Source organism: Ictalurus furcatus, chromosome 21 (genome assembly GCF_023375685.1).
Source record: "Ictalurus furcatus strain D&B chromosome 21, Billie_1.0, whole genome shotgun sequence".
In the NCBI taxonomy this organism is placed as follows: Eukaryota; Metazoa; Chordata; class Actinopteri; order Siluriformes; family Ictaluridae; genus Ictalurus; species Ictalurus furcatus.
This window is the reverse complement of record NC_071275.1, coordinates 4,034,694-4,060,497: the sequence shown is the minus strand read 5'-3', so window position 1 is coordinate 4,060,497 and position 25,804 is coordinate 4,034,694. Positions and strand designations below refer to the sequence as shown.

At 39.1% G+C, this 25,804-nt stretch overlaps 1 protein-coding gene across 1 annotated transcript; it reads right to left on the bottom strand.

Moving 5' to 3' along the window:
* Positions 1-110: 110 nt before the first annotated feature.
* Positions 111-25,608, bottom strand: shisa10.1 (shisa family member 10, tandem duplicate 1). Its single transcript, XM_053652666.1, has 5 exons — positions 25,223-25,608; positions 24,150-24,297; positions 16,743-16,870; positions 13,493-13,690; positions 111-1,801 (listed from the first exon to the last, which is right to left on the bottom strand). The coding sequence occupies exons 1-5, from the start codon at positions 25,281-25,283 to the stop codon at positions 1,623-1,625; spliced, it is 714 nt and encodes a 237-aa protein (XP_053508641.1). The 5' UTR covers positions 25,284-25,608; the 3' UTR covers positions 111-1,622.
* Positions 25,609-25,804: the final 196 nt, after the last annotated feature.

Below are 25,804 nucleotides of genomic sequence, written 5' to 3'. Positions count from 1 at the left end.
CTACATTTTATAAACACAAACTTATTGGTCTGTGATTCTTAGCCCTTTTATATAAAGTATTAATCCATACTGACCATTTACTGTTAAAATGATAAAAAGGCAGATAACCATTCAAGCACATACATTTTTAATTTGCTTTTGCAAATATGGAGATACTCTTAACAAAAATATTTTACATGTAAATAAAACCAAACATCAGTTATACAAAATATGTGAGAGGGGGGGGGGGAAGAAAAAAAAAACAATGGAGAGGAAAATCCATGGCTGAAAGAATAAGGTGAGGGATGCAAAAACAGGCAATACAAAGGTTACTGTCTGTCTGAGGCCTTAAACACAGCTTCAAAAAATAAGAGTTGCACAAGTTTTGGATTTTTTTCTTTAAAGACTACACAACTCCAAGCTTTTTGTGCAACTGAAAGCTTTTTTTTTTTTTTTTTTCCTGATGAGCTGTGACTCGAGCTGCATGCCTCCATGAACAACCAGGTTGATTGAAATGAAAACGCATCACCACCACCACAAAAGTTTCCAACCTGCACGTCATTCCTGTCACAATGAAAGACATTTAAAAATATACATATATATATAATAAACAAACAATTACCATCCTCTTTTAAACTGATAATGGCTATAACCTTTAAGTCACATCTGCTGGTTAATGTATTGACCTCACCCATGAGTGCATAACATGAGAAATAAGGCATATTCCGGATCCTTGGTTATACAAATGAATAGAAGGAAATAGAATACCACATCTATCTTTGTACACTATGTTCACAAAAAAAAAAAAAAATCCTGGTGTTATAATCCTCAACAGGGATTTAAAGTTTTGGTGTTACGATGCAAAACTGTCAAGTCAGTGTAACTACATCTTACATCATTTTCCACACTACATTACATTTAAATGACGTCTCCATCTTTTTTTTTTTCCCTTTTTGCAGTGAGTGAGTCAGACTGAACAAAAGAATGCACCTTCTACAACACCCATCCCACATCTTACCATAAATAGGGCATTTTTTTAAAAGACTGCATACTATGTTAAAAGGTAACAGCTGATGTCAGAGCAAGCCTCAGGTTATTTCCCCTGAAGAAGTTAATTCACTTCTTTCCTTCTACAATTGAATCTTTAATCATCAGCTAACGGTGAGGACAACGGTGCACACGGAGCACACGATCACTGGCATTCTTTCAGCTGGGAACCCGGCTCAGACCCTGCACTGTAAAACCGGTACACTTAAAATAAAGGAGCAAAGAAACACGTGATTCCTGTCTTGTGTGTGTGTGAACTGGCTCATTCACACACACACACAAACCACATTCCCACATTCTTCTCACCAACAGCCAAAAAAGCAGAGTATGGCTTGGAGTCATTAAACAGGCTCTATATGCTCTACATTTTCCATGGAAAGCGGTTTCTTATCTTAGCAGGTGATATTGTGGTTAAGGAATCTTTACGCCGTAATAATTTTTTCAAGAATAACGATTTGATCGCAGGAGAAAACGAGTCGTGCGCTTGAGGCTTTCCATGGTAAATATAGCACATAATAGGACTGGTATGCCCCAAAGTGGAAGTATGTAGGCGTCTGTAATCCAGACGAGGCTATGTGGTGTCAGACAGTTGTGGTTTAGTAACCGGTTTTGGGCGGCTCCATGTAGGCTGGGTTGTATGGCAGCTGAGCTGCATTGTAGTCGGTTGGTGGAGGAGGCTGAGCGTAGCCGGGCTGCACAGGCACAGGGGGATTGAGAGGGTACGGAGGCTGAGCACCATCATAGGCAGCCTGGCTGTATGGTGCAGGATATCCTCCTGGAGATACGGAGAGAAAACACACAAACATGAGGTCATAGCTGACGACAAAACAGCTAAACACTGCTTCACTCGCCAGCATGAATGTATTATTGCTGAGGCTGTGACTGGCATTTCAGTTATCATATCAGTTATTAATTGTAGTGTTTGGTAATAGCCATATTGTGTGCCGTGAGCGTTGAATAGTCTGAACATCTCAGACGTTCCAGATCAGTTTTCAGCTGAGTGGGTGTTTTACATGAAAAAACAAAAAAAACAATTACTTTCATTAATGCAGGCCATTTTTTTTTTCAACCCCCTTTTTCTCATATTTCAGTCATTACCAATTACCACCCACCATCTAGTTCTCTCTATTGCACAGCATCAACCAGTTGGGGTGCATGAACCCTAAAAAGGGGTTTTCCCTGAGTCACTGCATCTTTTCAACTTGCTGCTCTGAACATGCCTGCAGTTGACACTAACATGTAAATACATGCAAAGCCCCTTCTAGCATGCTGAAGAAAGACTATGCTTCATCATGAAAGATTGGAACGAAAGAAAATGCCTACAAAAAGAAACTAACACCTAAGCTAATGTTAGTCCACAGTGGAGCTAATGGGGTCTTCAGTTGACACTCTATACCAGTGTTTCCCAACCGGGGGTGCCATCTGATGAGAGCACGTGTGCCATGTAAAAATCCTTCAAACATTTCTAAAATGCTATAAATGCCTATAAAGCATTTGAATATATATGATAAATATCTGATGTATGAAATAATAACACAGACACAGAAATAATAAGACAATAATAATAAAAAACTGTAATATTCTTTGAAACGATAGGGGGCGACTCTGAGTAATCGTTCTATAAACCAACAGGAAGTAGCTGAGAGAAGTAGTAGTTTGCGGAACAACCATAGCAATGCTTAGAAACATGGTGTGTCCCGTGGAGTTGCTGAATGCTGAGGAGGAATTGTTGTTTGTTGTTGACGATGTTTGTTGTCAGTAAACTTCACTAAAACTCACAGTATGAAAAGAGCAAAGAATCATATAAAACCCAGTAAACCTTGAGATTATCACTTGTCACATAACAGCAAAATATAGCTATAAATATGCGAACATGTATAAAACTAAACTGAGCAACCTCGATTTTTTTTTTATATTCATATCCTTAAGATTTTTATTAAACATGGACCTTTACTTTCATTAAATAGATTTATTATTTATTGTAGGCTCATTTTGTAAATATTAGCAATTACCGTAGACGTAAGCAAAAAGTGTGAGCTTCCTTCAAATGCCATTTCTCACATTTACAAAATCAGGTGATTGTTCGACCATCAGTGTAAATGTCTCTTTACGTACAGAGACAAAATAAAGATATCACAGAATGATCACTCTGTATGTTCACCCATCACTGTAAACGTCTCTATTTATAAAGACAAAAGAATGAGGTTTAATCACTGTGTCTGACGGTGTAGTGTAGTAACTGTGTTGATTTGTAGATACTGATGAATGAAAACATGGTAATGACTTTTTTTTTTTCAATAATATATATATATATATTACAATTTATCACACCAGTCTGTTTTTCTTACCAACTATAACCAATACACTACAAATCTAAATGCTCCTAACAGTTTAGCCATGTTACTAGCATGTAAAAGCGGTAGCATGTTTACTAATTGAATAATAATAAGCTACAATGTGTCTTGTTATATGTTTATTATCCAGTGCCTTTCTCTCCCACACACACTGCCCTTTGATGGTTTTGGGCTCAGCTAGCTGATCTGGTGTGAAATGTCCACTACTGACTCTGATAGGGGTGAAATGGACACGGCGCAGCTTTAACCAGGGTCTACGGAGATCGCTATGAGCTGGGAAGTTTCAATAGTTGTGCAATTCTGAAGACGCTGTACCATACCCAGAAGGACACGTCAGTGCTCGGACTACTTCCTCGTATGTGGACCGCTCATTCTGATTTATGGAATTAAGATAAAGTTGCTGTCTCACTGTACTGTCTAGTGGAAACTATGCTACCGGAAATGTGAGAGCCACATGATTTTAAAACAAATGAGTCACAGCCCTGAACCCAAGTGGCCCATTGGTTAGTGAGGCTCTGATCAACAGGAGAGAGAGTAAGGCCCTCCTTTCTACTCAGAGAGCAGGTCAGTACTGTAATAGATTATGCCACAATACACTTTTCTGAGATATATCACAGGCTTTTCAATATTAAATAGTTTCATTTAGTAATTCCAATTCCAATGCAACACTGCTGGCAGTTAACACTGTTAGCAAACCTACATATATAGCATGATACACACCATTCATTATAGGAATGTTCTCAAGTATTGAAATATTCTTGTCATATCACCCAGCCCTAGTGCTGCACTGTAATAATTTCTCACATCATGCAGCCCGATATGTACAGTTATCTGAGCGTGGCCCAGACCTTCAGACTTCAGCTCTACTGTATTTAAAACGTAAGGCAGGAGCATTCGTTGTGGAAATGCAGACTAATTACAAATTGGACCTTTTGGTATTCCAGAAAACAGTGCGTCAATGACTACTTTAAAAGTGCTTGTTTGTTCCCTACCACACAGAGGTATTTTGTTTGACTGGAAATCAGTAAATCCACCATCATTGAGGTTTAATGACCTCTGATACTGTTCTTAGAAAAGGGAAGCGTAAAAATGCTGTCTCTTTGAAGGAGATGGTGTGTGTGCTAAAACTATTCTATATCTGAAATCTGTGTATAAACATTATGCTCCAGAATATTGAAAAAAGGAACAATGCATGTAAAAGTACTAGTATGCTTAATAATTGAATAATAATTCGTTAAAATGTTCTTTGTTGGTCTAACATATAAAAGTGAATGTTAATCAGTGACATGATTATTTATAAAACTTTAAAAATAAATAAATAAACAGATGAGAATAATATGATCATTTAATGTGCAGTGGTTGAATCCATGGCTACGGCACTGATGACTACAGATGACCACAAACACAAAATCAGATAAGATTTGCTGACTAATTATGATAGAAAACGTCTGGGTTACGCTTGTTCTCTGAATGGGGAACGAGGTGCTGCATCAGCGGCTGATGCTATGGGAACAATGCCTGGGAGGTATCAATTGTCTGAAGCCTGTATAGAAACATGCCAATTCCTTGGCAGATGGTGCTGACGCTTCCTCTCATGGTGCTGCATCACCAGCGCTATATATACCGCGGCGCCACCTCCTCCTCAGATTTACAACTGAAGAAGCCAGCAGAACAAGGAGCGTGGCAGCTACACAGCGTCTTGTTCCCCATTCATGGAACAGGGGTTACGTATGTAACCCAGGCGGTCCCTTTCATAGGTTTACTTCAAAACTGCATCAATAGCTGACTCTATGGGAACGTAAGCCACAAACACCATGCTCCAAGGGCTGCCATTTTAAGCTGGACGGTGCCTCATCTCAAGTCTATGCTTTTCTGACAAGAAAATGACAACGGTCCAAACAGACAGAACCTGAGAACCAGAAGTCAAGTTCATGTCCAGATTATAAAACCTGACAAACGTGTGCGGAGAGAACCAACCTGCCACCACACAAACGTCATTCAAAGAGACCCCCTTTAAGAAAGTCTTAGAAGATGCCTCACTCTACTCTACTCCTGGTAGAGTGGCTCGAACACACGCAAAGTGGCACCACGTGTCTCATAGAATAAAAAAAATTGCCTCTCTTACCCTGTGTGACATACTCTGTAAACAAAGAGTTTATCTGATTTATGCCACTGGCTGGTGTAATCCTCAAAGCCCTTAATGGGCAAAGCCTGTGCAGTCTCTCGTCTTCCTGCGATGTGAAAGTTGGAGGAGAAAACGACTGCAGAACCACTACTTGAGAGTGAAAAGGAGTAGAAGCAACTTTAGGTACGTAACCTAGTCTAGGTCATAAGAAGATCTTAGCTAGGCCAGGAGTGAAATCCATACAGGAAGCACTCACTGATATAGCCTGCAGGTCACCAATGTGCTTGAGAGGTCATCGAAAGCACCGCCTTTAAAAGTCAGAACCTTTTCAGAGGCCGACTCCATAGGGTCAAACCCTATAAGACCTTCTAAGACTATAGATAAGACCCAAGAAGGCACATTAGCCGGACGGAAAGGTCTCAGCCGTCTCGCTCCATGCACAAAAATGTGAAATCAGTATATGACTTCCCAAGGAAACATCACCCACTTGCACATGCTCAGCAGCAATAGCTGCTACGTAGACCCTCAAAGTGGTTACGGCTGAGGGTGCAACATCGATTCCCCGGACCTCAATCCATGCCTCCACAGGAAATCCGCTGCCAGATTGACGACACCAGGTACATGCACCGCTCTCAGAGACAGAAACTTGTTCTGTGTCCAGAGAAGAATATGACACGCTAACAGAGACATGAGGCACAACTGTAATCCCCCTTGGCGGATTAAAGAGCCAACTGTACGCCGAACATCTCCAGGCAATTCATGTGCCAAGAGAGATGTCTGCCCTTCCAGACTCCATAGGCTGGGTTGACCGTCGAAGATCGCCTCCCATAAGAACTCCTTGAATTAGAAATAGAGGATGTTTCCAAATAGCAAGAGCTCGAAGGCATCTGTGCGAGATCCTTACTAAATGGTGAGCAGGTCAAGAGGGACGAAGCCCTATGGATTTTGCCCACCACTGGAACTGTCTCAAATGAATCAGGTCCAATGGGAGTACCGGTGAGGTGGGTGCCATCAGACCCAGCAGCCCGCGGTACAGACCCACATTGACATTCCAACCTAGCCTGAAATGAGCCATGCAGGCGTGAAGAGATGCCACACGAGCAAGAGACAGTTGTGCCTGCATCAAGCTGAATCTAGCTGCACTCCTCAAAAAATGGTCTGCTGCCCAACTCTCGCAAATGACCGAGAACTCTGTCCTGGAGCTGGCAAGCCAGCTCCTCTGACTGGGCTAAAATCAGCCGGTCATCGAGGTAGTTCAGCACACGGATGACTTGAGATCTCAGAGGAGCCAAAGCAGCATCCATACACTCTGTGAATAAGCGAGGTGCCAGTGCTAGACCGAAAGGAAGCACCTGAAATTGAAAGTCTTTGCCCCCAAAAGCAAACCTGAGGAACTTCCTGTGTCTCTGAAAGATCTGAATGTGAAAATAAGCATCTTTCAGATCTATCATCACAAACCAGTATCTGGTTGTATCTGTGCTAGAATATCTTTCTGCATCAGCATCTTGAATCTGCAATTCGCAAACATGTAGTTCAGGTGACGCAGGTCCAGAATAGGACACAGATCTCCATCCTTCTCATCCTATAAGAAAATAGCATCTGTAAACCCCGCTCTGTTCCTCTATTACACCAAGAGAGAACCTCTTGCTCTAAAACAGGAACCTGATCTACAGTCACATCCGAAGGGAGCACTCCGTTGAAGCAAGGTGGATTGAACCAAAACTGGGTGGTGTACCCTTGACACTGCCTCGCTGCCCTGTTTAACCATAGATGTCTCTCAGCCTGTCCGCCAGCCATATAGGACTTTCCAATTAGCGCAGAAGTTAGCCCCTACGGGGCTTTGTAGGCAGTCCGCGCCTTCCATGAGGAGGCCAGAGACAGTAAGAGACGGACAGCTAGTGTCTCTTCAACCGCTGGCAGGCAAGCGCACACCTGCTCCACTGAACCCACAACGTTGGTGAAGTCAGACACAGCCGCATTTGTAGTGCACACTGAGAACAGCTGTTTCCAGGATTTCGCAATCTCCTCGTGGAGATCAGGAAAGAATGGCAGCTGTCTGTGCGCTGTGAGTGGGGGCCAGGCAGGACGCGCTCATTCCATTTAGAAGGCTCCCCTCGCTGAACCTGTTCAGGGCAGTAGAGGTTGAGCTTCTCAACAGCACGAGAGAGAACGTCGGTGAGCTCAGCACATGCCACTGAAGGCCGCGCCTCCTGGCCGCTAAACATGAGAGCATCAGACAAACTAGCACTATAATCCTCAGAATCGGACACGGTGGTGAACAGAATATCATCCAGCCCGAAAGAAACAGCACGGCGTGCTTCCCGACTAGAACCTAAATCTCTCCGTGAATTCAACTGCAGAAGTACAGTGGCAAGAAAAAGTATGTGAACCTTTTGGAATTTCATGGTTTTCTGCATAAATGTGTCATAAAATGTGATCTGATCTTCATCTAAATCAAGGGTATTGACAAATATAATGTGCCTAAAATAATAACACAAAATAAATTCTGATCCCTTACGTCTTTATTGAACACACACATTCAACATTCAAAATGGCAGCGGAAAAAGTTAAGTGAACCCTTAGAGTTAATAACTGGTTGACCCCCCCTTGGCACCAATAACCTCAACCAGGCGCTTCCTGTAGCTGTGGATCAGACCTGCACATTGTTCAGGAGGAATTTTAGCCCATTCTTCCTGGCAGAACTGCTTTAGCTCTGTCATAATCTTTGGACGTCTCATGTGTATGGCTTTCTTCAAGTCATTCCAGAGCACCTCTATTGGGATGAGGTCTGGGGTCTGACTCGGCCACTCCAAAAGGCGGATTTTGTTTTTCTGAAGCCATTCTGTTGTGGACTTGCTCCGGTGTTTTGGGTAGTTGTCCTGTTGCATCACCCAACTTCTACACAGTTTCAGCTGACGTACAGACATTTTCACATTATCCTGAAGAATTGTCTGATATACTCGGGAATTCATCTTCCCCTCAATGATTGCAAGCTGGCCAGGCCCTGATGCAGCAAAGCAGGCCCAAATCATGATGTTGGGATGATGTTTTCATGATGATATGCAGTGCCCTTTCTACGCCAGATGTAGTACTGTGTGGTTTTTCCAAATAGTTCAATCTTAGTTTCATAAGTCCACAAAACATTTTGCCAATACCGCTGTGGAGTGTCAATGTGCTCTTTTGCAAACTTCAGGCCTGCAGAAATGTTCTTTTTAGTAAGCAGTGGCTTCCTTCGTGGTGTCCTGCCGTAGGTACCCTGCTTGTTCAATGTTTTACGTATTGTAGACTCATGAACAGAGATGTTAGCCAGTTCCAATGATGCCTTCAAATCTTCAGCTGTCATTCAGGGTTGTTTCTTTGAGTCTTCGTTGTGCTCTTGGTGTCATTTTTGACTGGGCGCCCACTTCTTGGCAGAGTAGCAACAGTCTCAAACGATGAATTTGTAAAGTCTTTGAAATCACTTTGTAACCCTTGCCAGCTTTATGTAAATCAACAATTCTTGATCATAGATCCTCTGAAAGCTCTTTTTGGCGAGGCATGGCTCACATAAGTGTATGCTTCCTGTGCAGAGCAAACTCCAAAAGTTTGAGGGGTTTTTATCAGTCAAAGTAGCTGTAGTCCACACCTCCAAACTCATTTTCTTAACGAGACTCCAGGTGTGCTAAAACCTGACTCCAATTAGCTTTTTTGAGGTCATTAACTCAAGGGTTCACATACTTTTTCCAGAAGCACTATGAGGTTTTTTTGGTTCTTCTCAATAAAGACATGAAAGATCAGAATTTTTTTAGTGTTATTATTTTAGGCACATTATATTTGTCAATACCCTTGACTTAGACGTAGATCAGATCACATTTTAAGACAAATTTATGCAGAAAACCATGAAATTCCAAAAGTTTCACATACGTTTTCTTGCCACTGTACAAGTTGGTTTAAGGAAGTGACGTCTTTGTTCCTTGGACGTTTCTGGTTAGTTGTCAAGCACATTCAAAACAACAGCGGGAGGCGATTTATGCACAGTGAGATTGCAATAACGTATTTAATCATGCGATTAAAAATGTCCGCATTAAAATTAGGATCATGTTGTTTGGTGGTTGGATGTTCCTTCAGGCCCGGAACTAACCTACATTCGGAAAGTAAAAAGTGTTGAGATTTCCTAATAACAAAACACAACGTGACGCCTGGATTGCAGCAGTGAAGCGAGAAGGCTGGATACCAACTAGCAACTTTAGGATATGTAGCATACATTTTATCTCTGGTGCCAGTGGTGGCTTAGCGGTTAAGGCTTTGAGTTACTGATAGGAAGGGCGGGGGTTCAAACCCCAGCACTGCCAAGCTGTCATTGTTGGGCCCTTGAACAAGGAGGCCCTTAACCCTTTCTGCTCCAGGGGTGCTGTATCATCTCTGACCCCAGCTTCCTGACAGGCTGGGGTATGCAAAGAAAACAATTTCACTGTGCTCTACTGTATATGTGACCAATAAAGACTCATTATTTATTTAAATAAACATTTTGCCATTTATTTCAGCAGGACAATGACAGGCCTCGTTCTGCACGTGCTACAACAGCGGTGCTCCGTAGACACAGAGCACGTTTGCTTGACTGGCCTGCCAGCAGTCCAGATTGGTCGCCTATTGTAAATGTATGGCGCATCATGAAGAAGACTCTTGTATCAAGCAAGAATGGGCAAAAATTCCACTTGCAAAACTGCAACAGTTAGTATCCTCTGTTCCCAAATGATTAAAAAGTGTAATTAAAAGGAAGGGTGATGTAACACCGTGGTAACCATGCCTCTGTCCCAACTTTTTTTTTTTTGAGTATTCTTGATTTTTTATTATTATTATTCTTATTATTATTATTATTATTATTATTATTATATAATGAATATTATTTATAAAAATTATTTATAATAACAAAATTAAATTAAGTTGATCCTTGAAAACATGGTAAATCTTTTCTTTGTATGTTTGTCAGTTAAATACAGGTTCAAGAGAATGAATAAATCACAGATTTTTGTTTTTATTGCATTTTAGAAAATATCCCAACTTTTATGGAAATGTGGTTTGTATAAAAAGGCAAAGCACCTACACTTTCCCCCCACATTTTTCCACCAAATTATTCAGTCTGAAACTGAATAATAGATGATTCAGTTCTTGAAACACTAAATGCTAAATGTGAGGTACATTTTTACACCAAATAAGTTCTTAGATTACAAAAGTTTTTTGTTTTTTTGCGACCATATGATCATCACACTGTAACCATTTACTAGCACAACCTTTAAGAATTCTTAAGTCAATACAAATACCTATAACAGTAGACAATGGCTACTTTATTTCCATTATCAGCACAGATAGTAAACACTGCTGATTTATATTTTATGTGAATAACATTTTACACAATGGTTGAAAATTTTCACTTAAACAATTGGAGAATCTACTTACTCTGAAAAAAAAAAATCATATTTGTAATAACTAGTATTCTTTCAGAAAACTATGTAAAACAAATAATAATTTTGTAATAATAACAAAGCTCTCAGTGTCTAGGAACCTTTTCCTGTCACTTACCTAACCCTGACTATGTCCTGCTTCCGTGGGGTGTGACCGCTGAAAAATCGAATCAGTCACTGATGTGGAATTCCATGTCAAGTTGAAAGCCCGATTGATCTGTCTATATTTATTGATAATCTATACATATCTGTCCTATTCCTTTATACCAAGTGGAACGCAATGCCAGCAGTCTTGCCTGCCCTGTGAACAAGTCTAGTCCGTTTTTAAACGGAAAGGAAGCTATTGAAAAGAAAAAAATAAACTATTTCAGACATCTGACCTTGCTGTGATTAATTTCAATCTAATCAGTTCATCTGCTGGTTACAGTGATAATTGCATATAAACCCAACAAACAGTAACCGGTGCACAGACAGACGACTTGTGGCCATAAAACATAATGCCAGTACTTGGTGGCAGAGGCATAAATTTGGGCATTTAATAAGTATTATTATATTACATTATTTAATGTAATTGACAATTAATAAATATAACTTTAAGTGTTAACTAAAAGTGCCGTTTGTTTTTTGATGTACAGTGGTGCTTGAAAGTTTGTGAACCCTTTAGTTCACAAACTTTGAACTAGTCCTAAAAGTAGACAAAGGGAACCCAATTAAACAAATGAGACAAAAATATTATACTTGATCTTGTATTTATTGAGAAAAATTATCCAATATTACATATTTGTGAGTGGCAAAATTATGTGCACGTCTAGGATTACCAGTTAATTTGAAGGTGAAATTAGTCTGATCTTCACAACACATGTTTGTGGAAGTGTATCATGGCATGAACAAAGGAGATTTCTGAGGACCCCAGAAAAAGATTTGTTGATGCTCATCAGGCTGGAAAAAGTAGCAAAACCATCCTTAAGGGTTTGGACTCCACCAATCCACAGTCAGACAAATGGACGAAATTCAAGATCATTGTTACTCTCCCCAGGAGTGGTCGAACCAACAAAGATCACTCCAAGAGTAAGACGTGTAATAGTACATGAGGTCACAAAGGAACCCAGGGTAACTTCTAAGCAACGAAAGGCCTCTCACATTGGCTAATGTTCATGAGTCCACCATCAGGAGAACACTGAACAACAATGGTGTGCATGGCAGGGTTGCAAGGACAAAGTCACTGCTTTGGCTGGTTACTGCCTGTCTGCAGTTTGCTAAAGATCACATGGACAAGCCAGAAGGCTATTAAAAAAAATTGTGGATGGATGAGAACAAAATAGAACTTTTTGGTTTAAATTTAAAAGGTTATGTTTGGAGAAAGGAAAACACTGGGTTCCAGCATAAGAACCTTATCCCATTTATGAAACATGGTGGTGGTAGTATCATGGTTTGGGTCCGTTTTGCTGCATCTAGCCCATGACGACTTGCCATCATTGATGGAACAATAAATTCTGAATTATACCAGATAATTCTAAAGGAAAATGTCAGGACATCTGTGCATGAACTGAATCTCAAAAGAAAGTGGGTCATGCAGCAAGACAACGACCCTAAGCACACAAGTCATTCTACCAAAGAATGTTTAAAGAAGAATAAAGTTAATGTTCTGGAATGGCCAAGTCAAAGTCCTGACCTTAATCCAATAGAAATTGTGGAAGGACCTGAAGCAAACAGTTTATTTGAGGAAACCCACCAACATCCCAGAGTTGAAGCTGTTCTGTACTGAGGAACGGGCTAAAATTCCTCCAAGCCGATGTGCAGGACTGATCAACAGTTACCGCAAACGTTTAGTTGCAGTTATTGCTGCACAAGCGAGTCACACCAGATACTGAAAGCAAAGGTTCACATACTTTTGCCGCTCACAGATACGTAATATTGGATCATTTTCCTCAGTGAATAAATGACAAAAAAGTGAAAAAAAGTATCATATTTTTGCATCATTTGTTTAAGTGGGTTCTACTGAAAATCGATTTATCTATGTTTTAGATGATATTTATGCAGAAATATAGAAAATTCACAAACTTTCAAGCACCACTGTATTGGTTACTAACATGAGCAAAAAGCAGGAAACTGGTGTTTCCTCAAGTATTTAAAAAAGTTAGAAATGAAGAAATAATCAATCTTTAAGTATCACATGAGAAATAAGAAAATCTCCAAGTGCCAAATGACTTATAAAAACTAAAAGCTCATTCAAAATTCACTGCACTGCTGTTATTTTTGCAAAAAAAAAAAAAAAATTAGCATTTGAACACCGCTTAAGATAAAGTCTGTCTCATTTGCAAGGCTGCATAAGGACAGCTGGGGTATCGCATGCATCTTTCTCAGGGTGTTTTCACATTGCCTTCACAAAATATCATCAATGTTTGAAAAACCTGGTGGACAGAAAGGTTGGTCTAAACAAGAAATTAATATTTTAACTTTGTTTTAAATTCACCTGAAAACACACTGCAGGTAGTTTATGGATCCAGTTTAGATTTGGAAGGAAAAGGTATTAATGCTGTTCTTACCACTCTCCTGGTATGGAGGAGGCGGTCCTGGTGCATAAGGCTGGCCTTGATATGGACCGTACCCGGGCTGGGCACCATAGCCAGGCTGTACAGGAGCTGGAACTGGATGGAAGGCTGGATACTGAGTAGGAGGGTTTGAAGGTTGCTGCTGAGGATACTGGGTAGTTAGTACTGTGGTTGTGGTCGTCGTCATCACCGCTGTTGAGGGAGATAAAAATGTCAAGTTAATCTTCTCAACATCAACTTCTCAGTTATCTTCTCTGACTGTACGAAAACTTATTTTTCAAGCCCTCGACGGTCACAGCTTTAATTACGTATCGGAGGGAGAGGGGCGATCAGACTTCGATGTTGAATGAAAAAATAACCTTATAAAATTCAGACACTAGACGGCTGAATACTTACTGTATAAGTGCATAGTGTATAGTGTGTCATTTGGGACACAACTTAAGTTCACTGGTGCAGACGTGCTTGTACATCACTTCAAAGGCATTCACGTCAAAATGATGACTTTATTCTCAGAATACTAAGGCTTTATTCTCGTATTAGCACGAAATTATTCTCATAATTTTGACTTTATTCTCAAAATAGTACGACTTTATTCTCGTAATCTTAATTTTTAACATTTTTTTTTTTTACAAGGAGATAAAAATAAAACGCTGTCGTATTTTGCACATTATTGTGTACTAAGGTTATAATGAACCAATATAACATAACTAAAATAAAAAGAACTAAATTAGTATAGTACTGTAAAAAGACTAAAACTATGACTAAACTGGGCATATTACACTGACTTAGAACTGTTTTGTCAATGGCCAAAATTACCCTCCATGTTGTCCTAAAGTAAGAAAAGTTAAGAGATAACACATTCTTTAAGCTTTGTAGAAGCAGACAATACTGATTAACATGTAGGGAAACTTGGCAATACTCTGAGTGAGATTCTCCACATACAAGTGAGACATTCACGAGAAGGAAACGCCCTTTAGAGCATGCAGCCTGACAACCTGCAAATAATTCACAGGGAAAGGGTTGCCAAACATAAAAAAGATACTTCAGCATACATGATCAGTACATGTTCCAGAATTAATATAAAGAAAATCTCTGAAAGGGCTTGAAAGATTTATTGTGTTTTAAACTGGGATCTTACAAAGCCAAGGCTAAAATGACAAAGATTAAAACAACTAATTTCCACCCAAACTTATTTGAGAGAAATGTCATCAAAGGTCCACCCACTGTTTTGTGAACATGTTGTGTTATGTCTTTGGAAAATGCCCTCTTGTGAAAAAAAAATATGTGGCCACTTCCTGCACGGCAGGTACGCAATCGCTCCGGTGAAGTCGTCTTGGAAAGCGTGAGTCAGAGTGAGTGGGGAATCCCACAGCTCCTTTACTATTTCTAACCTAGGCTCACTCCCAACATGTCCACCGGACCAAAACTAAACAAGAGAACACATGAGGAGAGGCCCAACAGATACTGCTAGCATTCCATTTAGCAACATCATGCCTGCGATGAATAAAATCAAAATCAGTACGTAATGTACTGTTTTGCCATTTCATTGCCATTTGAGCCATTCAAATATAGAATAGAAGAAGCCTTTATTTTTAACACATGGAAGTTCAGTGTACATCTTCACATATCTTGACATATATGTGAAGATGTATATCTTCACATATCCCAGCTTGTTAGAAAGTTGGGGTCAGAGAGCAGGGTCAGCCATGATACAGTACCCCTGGGGCAGAGAGGGTCAAAGGCCTTGCTGGGGCTTGGATCAGTAATTCACAGTCCAACACTGAGCCACCACTGTTTGATTATCAACTTAAGATAGTCAATGACTACGTTTACATGGACAGCAGTAATCTAATTATTGACCTTATTGTGAATAAGACAATATCGTGATTAAGGTGTTTACATGAGTTTCTTTTAGAATACTCCTTTCATGTTATTGTTTTACATGTTCCAGAACACAGAGAGATTAACAGCACACGTCGTTACGTCCTCACGCCGTCCGACGTTCCCTCCAGAATTTCACGTATCGACATACAGTCCATCTTCGTTATGGTAACGTATACAGTTTGGGGTGTTTTTATTTTTAATTTTTACGAACGCTTCAAGTGCAGTTAATTATTTGTCACGCTGTACGTGTTAACAGACAACTGCTTGAAGCCGTGGGCTGCGTCCCAAACCGCGTACTTACCTACTATATAGTAGTCGAGATTCATGTATTTCACCTACTATATAGCAGGTAATTACGCAGTTTTGGATGCAGTCGTGCTCTCTTATTTGCCGTCAAACGGTTGAGCGCTGCCGTGTGTGTATGTGCCCTGTCACAAAATGCGGTGAAAACTCTCACACGACGTTAATAGTGTGATTAAGGTGTTTACATGTCTGTAATACACGTCGATAATGCGACTAAAACAGGAATACTCAACACGTCTTCATTCTATTTGTGTTGACTTCGAGTATGACTTTAGCCGGATTAAGGTAATAAAAAAATTTGCTGTTTACATGCTAGTTTCTTAATCAGAGTATCGTCTTAATCGGGTTAATATTGGATTATTGTTGTCCATGTAAACGTTCTGAGTGTCAGTACCTTAAAAGCCACAAATATCTTGCTTTTTATTTAAGTGTCTGTGGAAGTAAGGCATCATGTGAACTATATTCCCATGGCTTTAAATGTAAAAATACTGTTGCATTCCTGTATACCACATCTGAGATGTGCCTAATCTAGTCCTGGGACTACCAGCAAATACATATTATCTAACCTTACAACACTTCAGAGAAGAAATTTGAAGGCTGTGGTGTCTCCCTAGAGAGTCTGCTATGTTTCTTCAGTAAACATGGTCAAAACACCCACTTTCACAGGAAGTGGTTATTTGACTAACATTGAACTAAATAGTGGGAGTAAACTTGAATGGCAGTTTGTATATATTTCTCTGAAAGAAATCTGAATTTGATGCCATTTGATGGACCCCCCCCACCATCAACTATATTTTCATCCAAAAAAGCTTGCGTCAAAGGGTTCAAAAGTTTTGCTATGAGAGCCAGGCGGATTGCATCTTTCAAGGTTCTGATGTTTGTGGTCAGAAGAGTGTACAACAGGAAACAGACAATTTGTGAGCCATGAGCTGAGCATATGAGACTGACACTAGCTGGGAAATATGTGGAGTGGGTGTGTTTTTTGATTCACAGGCTTCTGCCTTTAATTACCATTGGACTGAAATTTAGAAGAAATGACAAAGAGGTTTCGACTTACGCCTGGGTTTTCTGCACATTTTGTACAAGCAGCAGCAGGGGCAAACGCAGCAGGCTATGATGAGTATGATGAAGATGATCATACCCACTACACCACCAGCAGCAATGTGAATGGAGTTGTTCTTTATGCTATTGAAAAAGTACAGAAAAGAAAAATGAAATAAGTATTAGACAAGCATTCAACCTTAATTAAATTCAATCCTGATTCAACGACACACTGCGTTTAAATAAACAGAAATTATAAAGATGTCTTATACTCCAGTGATCATTACACAAGATAACCTGCTAACATTATAGAAGATTTGCCATCCGGTCATGTGAAAAAGTTAGTACTGCAATTGACTAGGCATTCTTTTGGATAAAAGCATATGCACACATCCAAACACATGAGCATATTATGTCATTAGGTCATACTGGGCGTGCTTACCTAGCGATAAAGTCTAGAGCTACATTTACAGGTGCATCTCAAAAAAATTGTATATTGTGGAAAAGCTCTTTTTTCCCCCCCATAATTTAATGAAAAAAGTGGAACTTTTTCTAGGTATTCTCATCCTGGAATATGCCTGCGCCATCAGGGATGAAAAAAATCCATTGATATGATAACCTGGTCATTCAGTAATTCAGCTGAATTAATTTTATTTCCACATAATGTTGCTGAGCCTAGATCAACCCCAGATCACTGAACACCGCCAGAACCCTGCCTCCAGAGGTTTGTACAGTAGGCACTATTGGGTGCATCGCGTCATGTGCTTCCCTTCTTACCCTGATGCACCCATCGCTTTGGAATTGGGTAAATCTAGACTCATCAGACCACATGACCTGTCTCTATTGCACAACAGTCCAATCTTTATGCTCCTTAGTAAATTGAAGTCATTTCTATCTGATTAGCCTCACACTGATTAGCCCACACAGCTGTTTAGTCCTAATCCTCCAAGTTCTCGTCGCATTCTGCATGTGAAAATGTTCTTACTTTCAGTATTAAACATAGCCACGAGTTTACATATAATATATATATATATATATATATATATATATATATATATATAAATAAATCAAGGGACAGTACTAATGCAGTGGAAGAAATAGAAAAATGGCTACAGAGACTGCACAGCCTTGTGATGGGACCCAAAAAAAATAACACCACCACCAGAGCCATGTGAAATACTTTCAGTTAACTTTCTGTCAGCGTTTGAGTGTGGTGTCACCAGGTTTCTGAGTGACGGTGAGAGCAAAGTGAACCTTACGTCCACTTCCTACATGTAGATGGTTTATAAAGGTCATGAGGCTGTATTGTGTAATGGAAAGAAAGCAGAAATGCTAACCATTTTCCTTTTTCAGCAGGCTGTGCAAAAGATTGAATACAATGTTAGGAAGGAAAAAACACCAGCACAGCTTCACAGTGCACAATAACATCTGGCACTAACTGCTGGTTAAAAGTGTTGTCTCAAAACATATCATAACTGAGCTCAGGTTTAGCAAAAAGCTAAATGAGAACCAAGGCTTATAAAATCATTGGACCAATAAAAACTTCTATCAGACATGAACCCCTGACAAAATAACAGGCTCAGTTACAGCACCCTCCACTAATATTGGCACCCTTGGTAAATATGAGCAAAGAAGGCTGTGAAAAATTGTCTCTATTGTTTAACCTTTTAATCTTTTGTTAAAAAAAAAATTCACAAAAATACTCTGCTCTCATGGGTATCAAACAATTGCAAACACAACACAGGTTGTCCAAAAATATATATAACTTTGTTAAATATAGGTGTGCAACAATTATTGGCACCCCTATGAATTCATATGAAAAAAATATATTTGAAGTATATTCCCATTGATATTTAAAAAAATTTTTAGTACACCTGGGTGACTAGGAACAGGAAATTGTTCAACCATGATTTCCTGTTTAGATATGAAGAAACACATTGGTCAAATTCACTTATGCATTCATAACAATGAGACCAAGGAATAATGAGTCTGAGTCTTTATTGATCACATATGCACAGTGAAATTCTTTTCTTTGAATGTCAGGAAGCTGGGGTCAGAGCGCAGGGTCAGCGCGCAGGGTCAGCCATGATACAACGTCCCTGGAACAGAGACGGTTAAGGGCCTTGCTCAAGGGCTCAACAGTGGCAGCTTGGCAGTGCTGGGGCTTGAACCCAGACCTTCTGATCAAGAACCCAAAGCCTTAACCGCCAAGCCACCACTGCCCCCCAAGAAAATAGCACAAGCGTTGAAAATGTCCATTTCCACCATCAGGGCAATAATTAAGAAGTTCCAGTCAACTGGAAATGTTATGAATCATCCTGGAATTGGACGTGTGTCTATATCGTCTCAACACACTGAAGATGATGGTTCGAGTGGCCAAAAAATCTCCAAGGATCACAGCTGGAGAATTGCAGATGTTAGTTGCGTCTTGGGGTCAGAAAGTCTCCAAAACTCCAATCCGAAGTCACCTACATCACCACAAGTTGTTTGAAAGGGTTTCAAGAAAAAAGCCTCTACTCTCATCCAAAAACAAACTCAAGCATCTTCAGGTTGCCAGACACTACTGGAACTTCAAATGGGATTGGGTTCTACGGTCAGATGAAACCAAAATAGAGCTTTTTGGTAATAAACACCAGAGGTGGTTTTGGCACACACAGAGTTAGCCATATGGAAAAGTATCTCATGCCCACGGTCAAATATGGTGGTGGATCTTTAATGTTTTGGGGCTGTTTTTCTGCCAGAGGACCTGGACATTTTGTTAGGATACATGGCATCATGGACTCTATCAAATATCAATAGATATTAAATGAAAACCTGACTGCCTCTGCCAGAAAGATTAAAATGGGCCGTGGTTGGATCTTCCAGCAGGACAATGATCCAAAACATACATCAAAATCAACACAAAAATGGTTTACTGACCACAAAATCCTGGCCATCCCAGTCCCCTGACCTGATACCCATAAAAAACATGTGAGGTGAACTGAAGAGGAGAGTCCACCAGCATGGACGTTGAAATTTGAAGGATCTAGAGAGATTCTGTATGGAGGAATGGTATCAGATCTCTTGCCATGTATTCTCCAACCTCATCAGGCGTTATAGGAGAAGACTCAGAGCTTGGAAAAGAGAGGTAGCACAAAGTATTGACCAAAGGGGTGCCAATAATTGTTGCACACCTATATTTAACTCATTCATATTATATAATTATATATATATATATATATATATATATATATATATATATATATATATATATACACACACACACACACACACATTTTTAGATAAACCTGTGTTGTGTTTGCAATTGCTTGATATCCATGAGAGCAGAGTATTTTTGTGAGTTTTTTAAACAAAAGATCAAACAATAAAGACACTTTGTCACAGCCTTCTTTGCTCATATTTACCAAGGGTGCCAGTATTAGTGGAGGGCAATGTTTCTGTGTAGCTCAGTTAATATTCATGGCTACACTCACACAGGGCAAGTGTCATCTGTTCATAAACACATGCCATTTCTCAACACACCACATTTTTCTGATGCCAAAGATCAGTCCAACACTGATGCTGATTTTGCCTATCGTTGCCATATTGTTGCTTAATTAAATAACAGGTCACTAATTGCAACACATTATTACTGGCATTTATTTACTGACATTACTCTGACATTAATATTATTTATACCGACCACATGAGACATGCAATCAAACACAAGGTGACATTATCCCATATATTTTTTAAGGGTCTGCACACTTTCTTGCAACTATATCTTATCTGCAATTCAGGCCCTGATTTGTCAAATTCCAACCAGACAAATAGGAAAAAATAAAGGCAAAATAAATATCCACTGTCTTTCTTGCTAAATGAAATGTTCCATTCAGTCTGCTAGCTGTATGAATGTGAGGTACGAGTGTGTGGAATCAACTGCAAAGTTGCAAAGCTTTGGGGTTGACTTTTGGTTTTCAAAGCCTGGCGACTTCATGGCTTGATGTATTTAAAATACAAATAAATAATTATATAGTGCTGTGAAAATGTATTTGCCCTATTCTGATTTCTTCTGTTTTTGTGTACATCTCATACTAATTATAGTTTTAGATCTTCAAATGAAATACAACATAAAATGAAAGCTGCAAGCAGCGATGAACGGACCCTCACACCCTGGTGCACGTTGGGGCTGCTCTGCCAGGGGAACGTCATTCCAATTGTTTAGCACTTATATGTTGTTACATTACATTTACATTTACATTTACTCATTTAGCAGACGCTTTTGTCCAAAGCGACTTACAAATGAGAAAATACAAGCAAAAGGAGTGTGTCACGATGTAAGACATGTCATTTCCTGTTGGTACTAGGTGGCGCTATGATTATAATTGAATATTGGCATGTAGATGTGTTCAGGCCAGGATTCGTATGAAACGTGAAGTTTGAACTCAAAAGCTTCGCAAAAAACTCAAAAACTTTGCACTTTAGCATCAACAAGGCCTTTGGATTAGACTCACCGAATATGATGCTGATCGGATTTTAAGATTAGACTGACCGAATATGATGTTGATCGGATCTTTAGATTAGACTGCTTGAATATGATGATGATCCAGGAGGCCTGGAAATGGCAAAATCTAAGCAGAACCGCAGAGAAATCTCAAAATGGCTGACTTCCTGTTGGGTTTAGGATACGGCTAGACTTTAGGACAGACTTTTTTTATTATTATTATTTTGTAGGTGGCGCTATCAAGCTATTTTCCCACACCTAATTCTAAAACCTGTATCGGATGTAAATTTTTACGACTTCTTACACGTGCGCACAATTTAGTGAGTTTTCGAGTATGTTTAGGCCTCAAAAATGAGATTCGTTTCAGAAAAGAACGCGGAAGAAGAAGAATAAACGGCGCAGATACAATAGTGTCCTCGCACCATCGGTGCTCGGGCACTAAAAAGGCAACCTGAGTAAACACACAATAGAGTTTTCATTTTTTGTTGAAGCAAAAAAAGAAAGTCCCAAGATTTTTATATTTGCGTACAAATATAAATGGAAACTCCGGACTTGCCTAGTTCAACAAAAAAAATTCGGACGTCTTGGCTGAATTGCTTGGATTTTCCCATGGTATAAGGGCAAAAAGGCTCTGGCTCTAAAGGTTAGCCCTTTAGCCTCTATTTAGTTCCTAATTATGACAACTGGGCAATCAGAAGCTTCTAAAAGTCATTACGTCAATTTCTGGAAACTTTCAGACTGTTTAACTTGCAATATGGAAAACTTTGACCCAGTACAGTTCTGACATAATGAATTAAAGCTGAAATAAATCTGTCTCCAATAGATTGTTTTAAAATGAACTCTCATGTGAACAAAGTAGATGCCATAAATGACCTGGCAAAAGAAATGTATCATAACATGAAATGTGTGGAGTTGTGAAAAACTGAGATTGAATATCTGTAGCCTAGGTTTATGTACATTTTTGAATGAAAAACAAACAAACAAACAAACAAACAAACAGGAATAGTACCGAAACAGCTAAATTCATTAGGACTGCCACATTACACATACACTACATGGCCAAAACTATGTAGACACCTAACAATCACAATCATATGTGCTTGTTGAACTTCCCATTCCAGAGATTTTACTCATTCTCTGCTTTGAGCGACACCTCAAAACAAGTACACCAATAGTGTCTATACTATTTAGGCAGTATTTTTTTAAATGATTCTACGTCTCAAACTACAAGCAAATATGTAACTTAAACCTCACTAACCCTGATCAGTATAAAGTGGTTATTAAAAATTAATGAACACGAATGAAAGTGCAATATATATACGAGACATGGTAAACACATTGCGCAACATTCAATACACGCTCATGTTAATCAATGCGGACTTCCTTTTCACAGCAAGCTTCACATCTGACTGTGTCCTCCCACCCACAATAAAACACTTCTCTGACTTTTTTTGTCTTCAGCACTGATAGAAAGAGAAGCAGGACGAAGAAGTTGCATGAACAATCATGGGAAACAGAAAGTACACCCTTTTTCAATACTACGGTTTTATTTACCAGAGCCTAAATAACAATTTTGGTCCTCACCAACTTCTGCAAACAAATAACCTGAGGTGACAACAAAAATAAAATCACGACAGAGTTCAATATGTAGTCTTTTTTTTTTTTTCTTCCAAAAAAGTAAACTCGAAATTTCTTTACAGAAGTTGGTGAGGACCACACAATTGTTACTTAGGTCCTGATAAATAAAATCAAAGACTGAAGGAGGGTGTACTTTCTTTTTCCTATGAGTGTATGTGCAATAACATATGAATGGTTTATGTTGTTGCAGTGTGAATATTTACTAAGTAAGTACATTTTATTTACAAAGCACATTTAACACAGCAAAGCTGACCAAAGTGCTGAACAGAGTAAAGAAAAGTAAAATAGAAATATTTCATCTGACTATAAGAGTAACTACGTTTTGTATACACATAATGAAACTTGGTAAGATGTCTTCATAGATCATTTATATCCACTGACCTATGCAATTACACAATTCCATCCATCTTCTATACCACTTATAATTCAGGGTCATGGGGAACCTGTAGCCTATCCCAGGAGGCATGGGGCACAAGGCAGGGTACACCGTGGAAAGGGTGCCAATCCATCTGACAAAACCCGAAATGTTCTCTTTCTCCCCATGGAGAGCAGCACTTTCTAACATACTCAAACCAGCCCATCTGGCACCAACAACTATTCCACAGTCAAAGCCACCGAGATCTTTTTTTTTTTCTTCCTGCATTCGGTTTAATGAGAACATTAACTGAAATGGCTGACCTGTATCTGCATGACTGTACACATTGTGCTGCTGCCACATGACAGGCTGATTGGACAACTGCACGAATGTACAGGTCTACAGGTGTTCCTAATAAAGTGGTCAGTGAGCGCATATAAACGTAAGAGGAAAAAAAAAACCCAGTTGATTTTAAAATAAAAAAGGGAAAGTCCAGTTTACATGCAGCACATATGTATAGTGTAGCAGAGTATATTTAGTATATTTATTTAGTATAGAGCATATTTACGACTGTTATTGAGGTGGACTATAATGTGTCAGTGTCCACATAAGTAAGGAAAACAATGCAAAAATGAAAGAACCACAAAAAACAAAATGCTTTAGCAAGCCCACTCATATAACAGGCCTTCAGGAAGCCGAGTATGGAAACTTGCATAGTCTGGGGGCTGTAGATCAGCAAAGGGGGAAAAGAAAGCACACTGACTCATTTCTGTATAAATCTGTAAAGCTAAAACAAGCCCTAACAAGTTACAATAATGGTTTCATTAATGCTTGTCTGCGAAAGCTTTTATTCACGTTCTTCTCTACCAAAAAGTATCAGTAGACCAGAGGTAACAGTAGACCATGCAATGAAAACGTGTAACATTTTTGACTTAAATAATTCTTACAACTTGCAGCTGCCCTCATTGAGCTGACTGAAGACGTCTGAGCAGCAGTAGCGATTGTCACAGCTTCCACAGCAGAACTGATTATACAAGCAATCCTTGGATGGGTTGAACAGACCAGTCGAAGAGAAGTACTCATCGCAGTCATCGGCTAGAGAATAAAAGGAAACAAGTATTTAAGGAAGGTTTAAGCATTATTTTTCATATAAAATACAAAATAAACAGGTTAAAATTCTGGAGCTGTGTAATGATCGAGGTGAAGAAGGATAATACTCTAGTAAACAGCACTAGGAACATTTTTCTTAAAAAAAAAAAAAAAAATCCCAGCTATTAAAACTTAGTGGATTAAAAAATAAACTAAGAAAGATATTTGAACTTAATCAGATGTTAATATAAAAAATAAAATAATTAAAAAAAACAGCTCACTGGTTGGCATTCTGATATAATACTTCCACATCATGTCTCCAAGTACTTACAGGACATTCATATTAACGTCTGTTTTTATTTACAATTACACACATGCCTGAGAGGGTCAGAGTTTAACATTAGTGGACTAATGTACTTCAGGAATACTTGATTAGTGTTTATAGGACAAAGTTGAAGTTAAAATGTGTACAAAATACTTCTGTAGCATACAATTATTTAAAAAGTTTGGTTATATCCTCTATATTTGTGTATGCTGAGGGAATAATAATAATTTTAAAAAAAACATGAAGACAAGATGTGAAGGTAAACAACAACAGGAAAAGAAAGTCTGAGCTGTTTCTTTTAAAACACAAACAAACAAACAAGCAAGCAAACAAACAAACAAATACGCGCGCGCACACACACACACACACACACACACCGTTAATAAATAATTATTTTAAACAATGAGGCGACTTCGTCATGTGAGATGAAAAATGTTAGAAACACGCAACACCACAAAGACAAGTCTTCTGTCGCATAAATAAAAACAGCGCACTCGACATTTAGGGGGGGGAAAAATAATGCTTAAATAAATAAAGAAAGAAAGAAAGAAATAACGTCGCCAAAAAAACAACGAACACACACACCGAAATTTGGCTTCAACTTACCGACTGCGGTTACAAGCAAAGTGGCAAAGAAGGCCAGGACGGCGGGGATGGACGAGGCCATGATGAATCTCTCTCTTTTCGCTTTTCAGCTCTGAAATGCTCCTCAGTCTTCTACTGTAATGTGAGATACGACCTGGACAACACGCCTCTGATGCCCTCACGGCCAGGGTTGCCAGATTAACACGTTTCATCCTATTGACTCATTTGGAATGTAAATTATAACGTACATTTAGGGAGGTTATATTCAGACACCATTGTTTTGTTTTGTTTTTTTGGTCATTTAATTCACTTCCCGTACATATATTCACTTATACACTCCTTAACATTTACACATATAATGCCTTAGTAATTAACTGGATTAAAGTTGGTTTGATGTTGGTGGTTCGATATTCGTGGATATGCGGAAATTAAGGGCCCGTCTCTAAAGTTACATACGACATTGTTATACACGTTTCTAACTTCAATAGCATTTGAACTGGGAAGTGGTCAACTTGGTGTCAGGTATGATGCACATCTTTTAGATTTTTTGATATTCATTAAAATAAGCTATTAAATCACATTTCAATTTGACATGTATTTCAC

What these genes read in the sequence shown, in the direction of transcription:
- shisa10.1 (XM_053652666.1), bottom strand. Translation starts at nt 25,283, where the DNA reads ATGGCCTCGTCCATCCCCGCCGTCCTGGCCTTCTTTGCCACTTTGCTT. An exon ending in TTTGCTTGTAACCGCAGTCG is followed by an intron (nt 24,298 to 25,222) that starts GTAAGTTGAAGC and finishes TTTATTCTCTAG; the next exon opens with CCGATGACTGCGATGAGTAC. An exon ending in AATGAGGGCAGCTGCAAGTT is followed by an intron (nt 16,871 to 24,149) that starts GTAAGAATTATT and finishes CTTTTTCAATAG; the next exon opens with CATAAAGAACAACTCCATTC.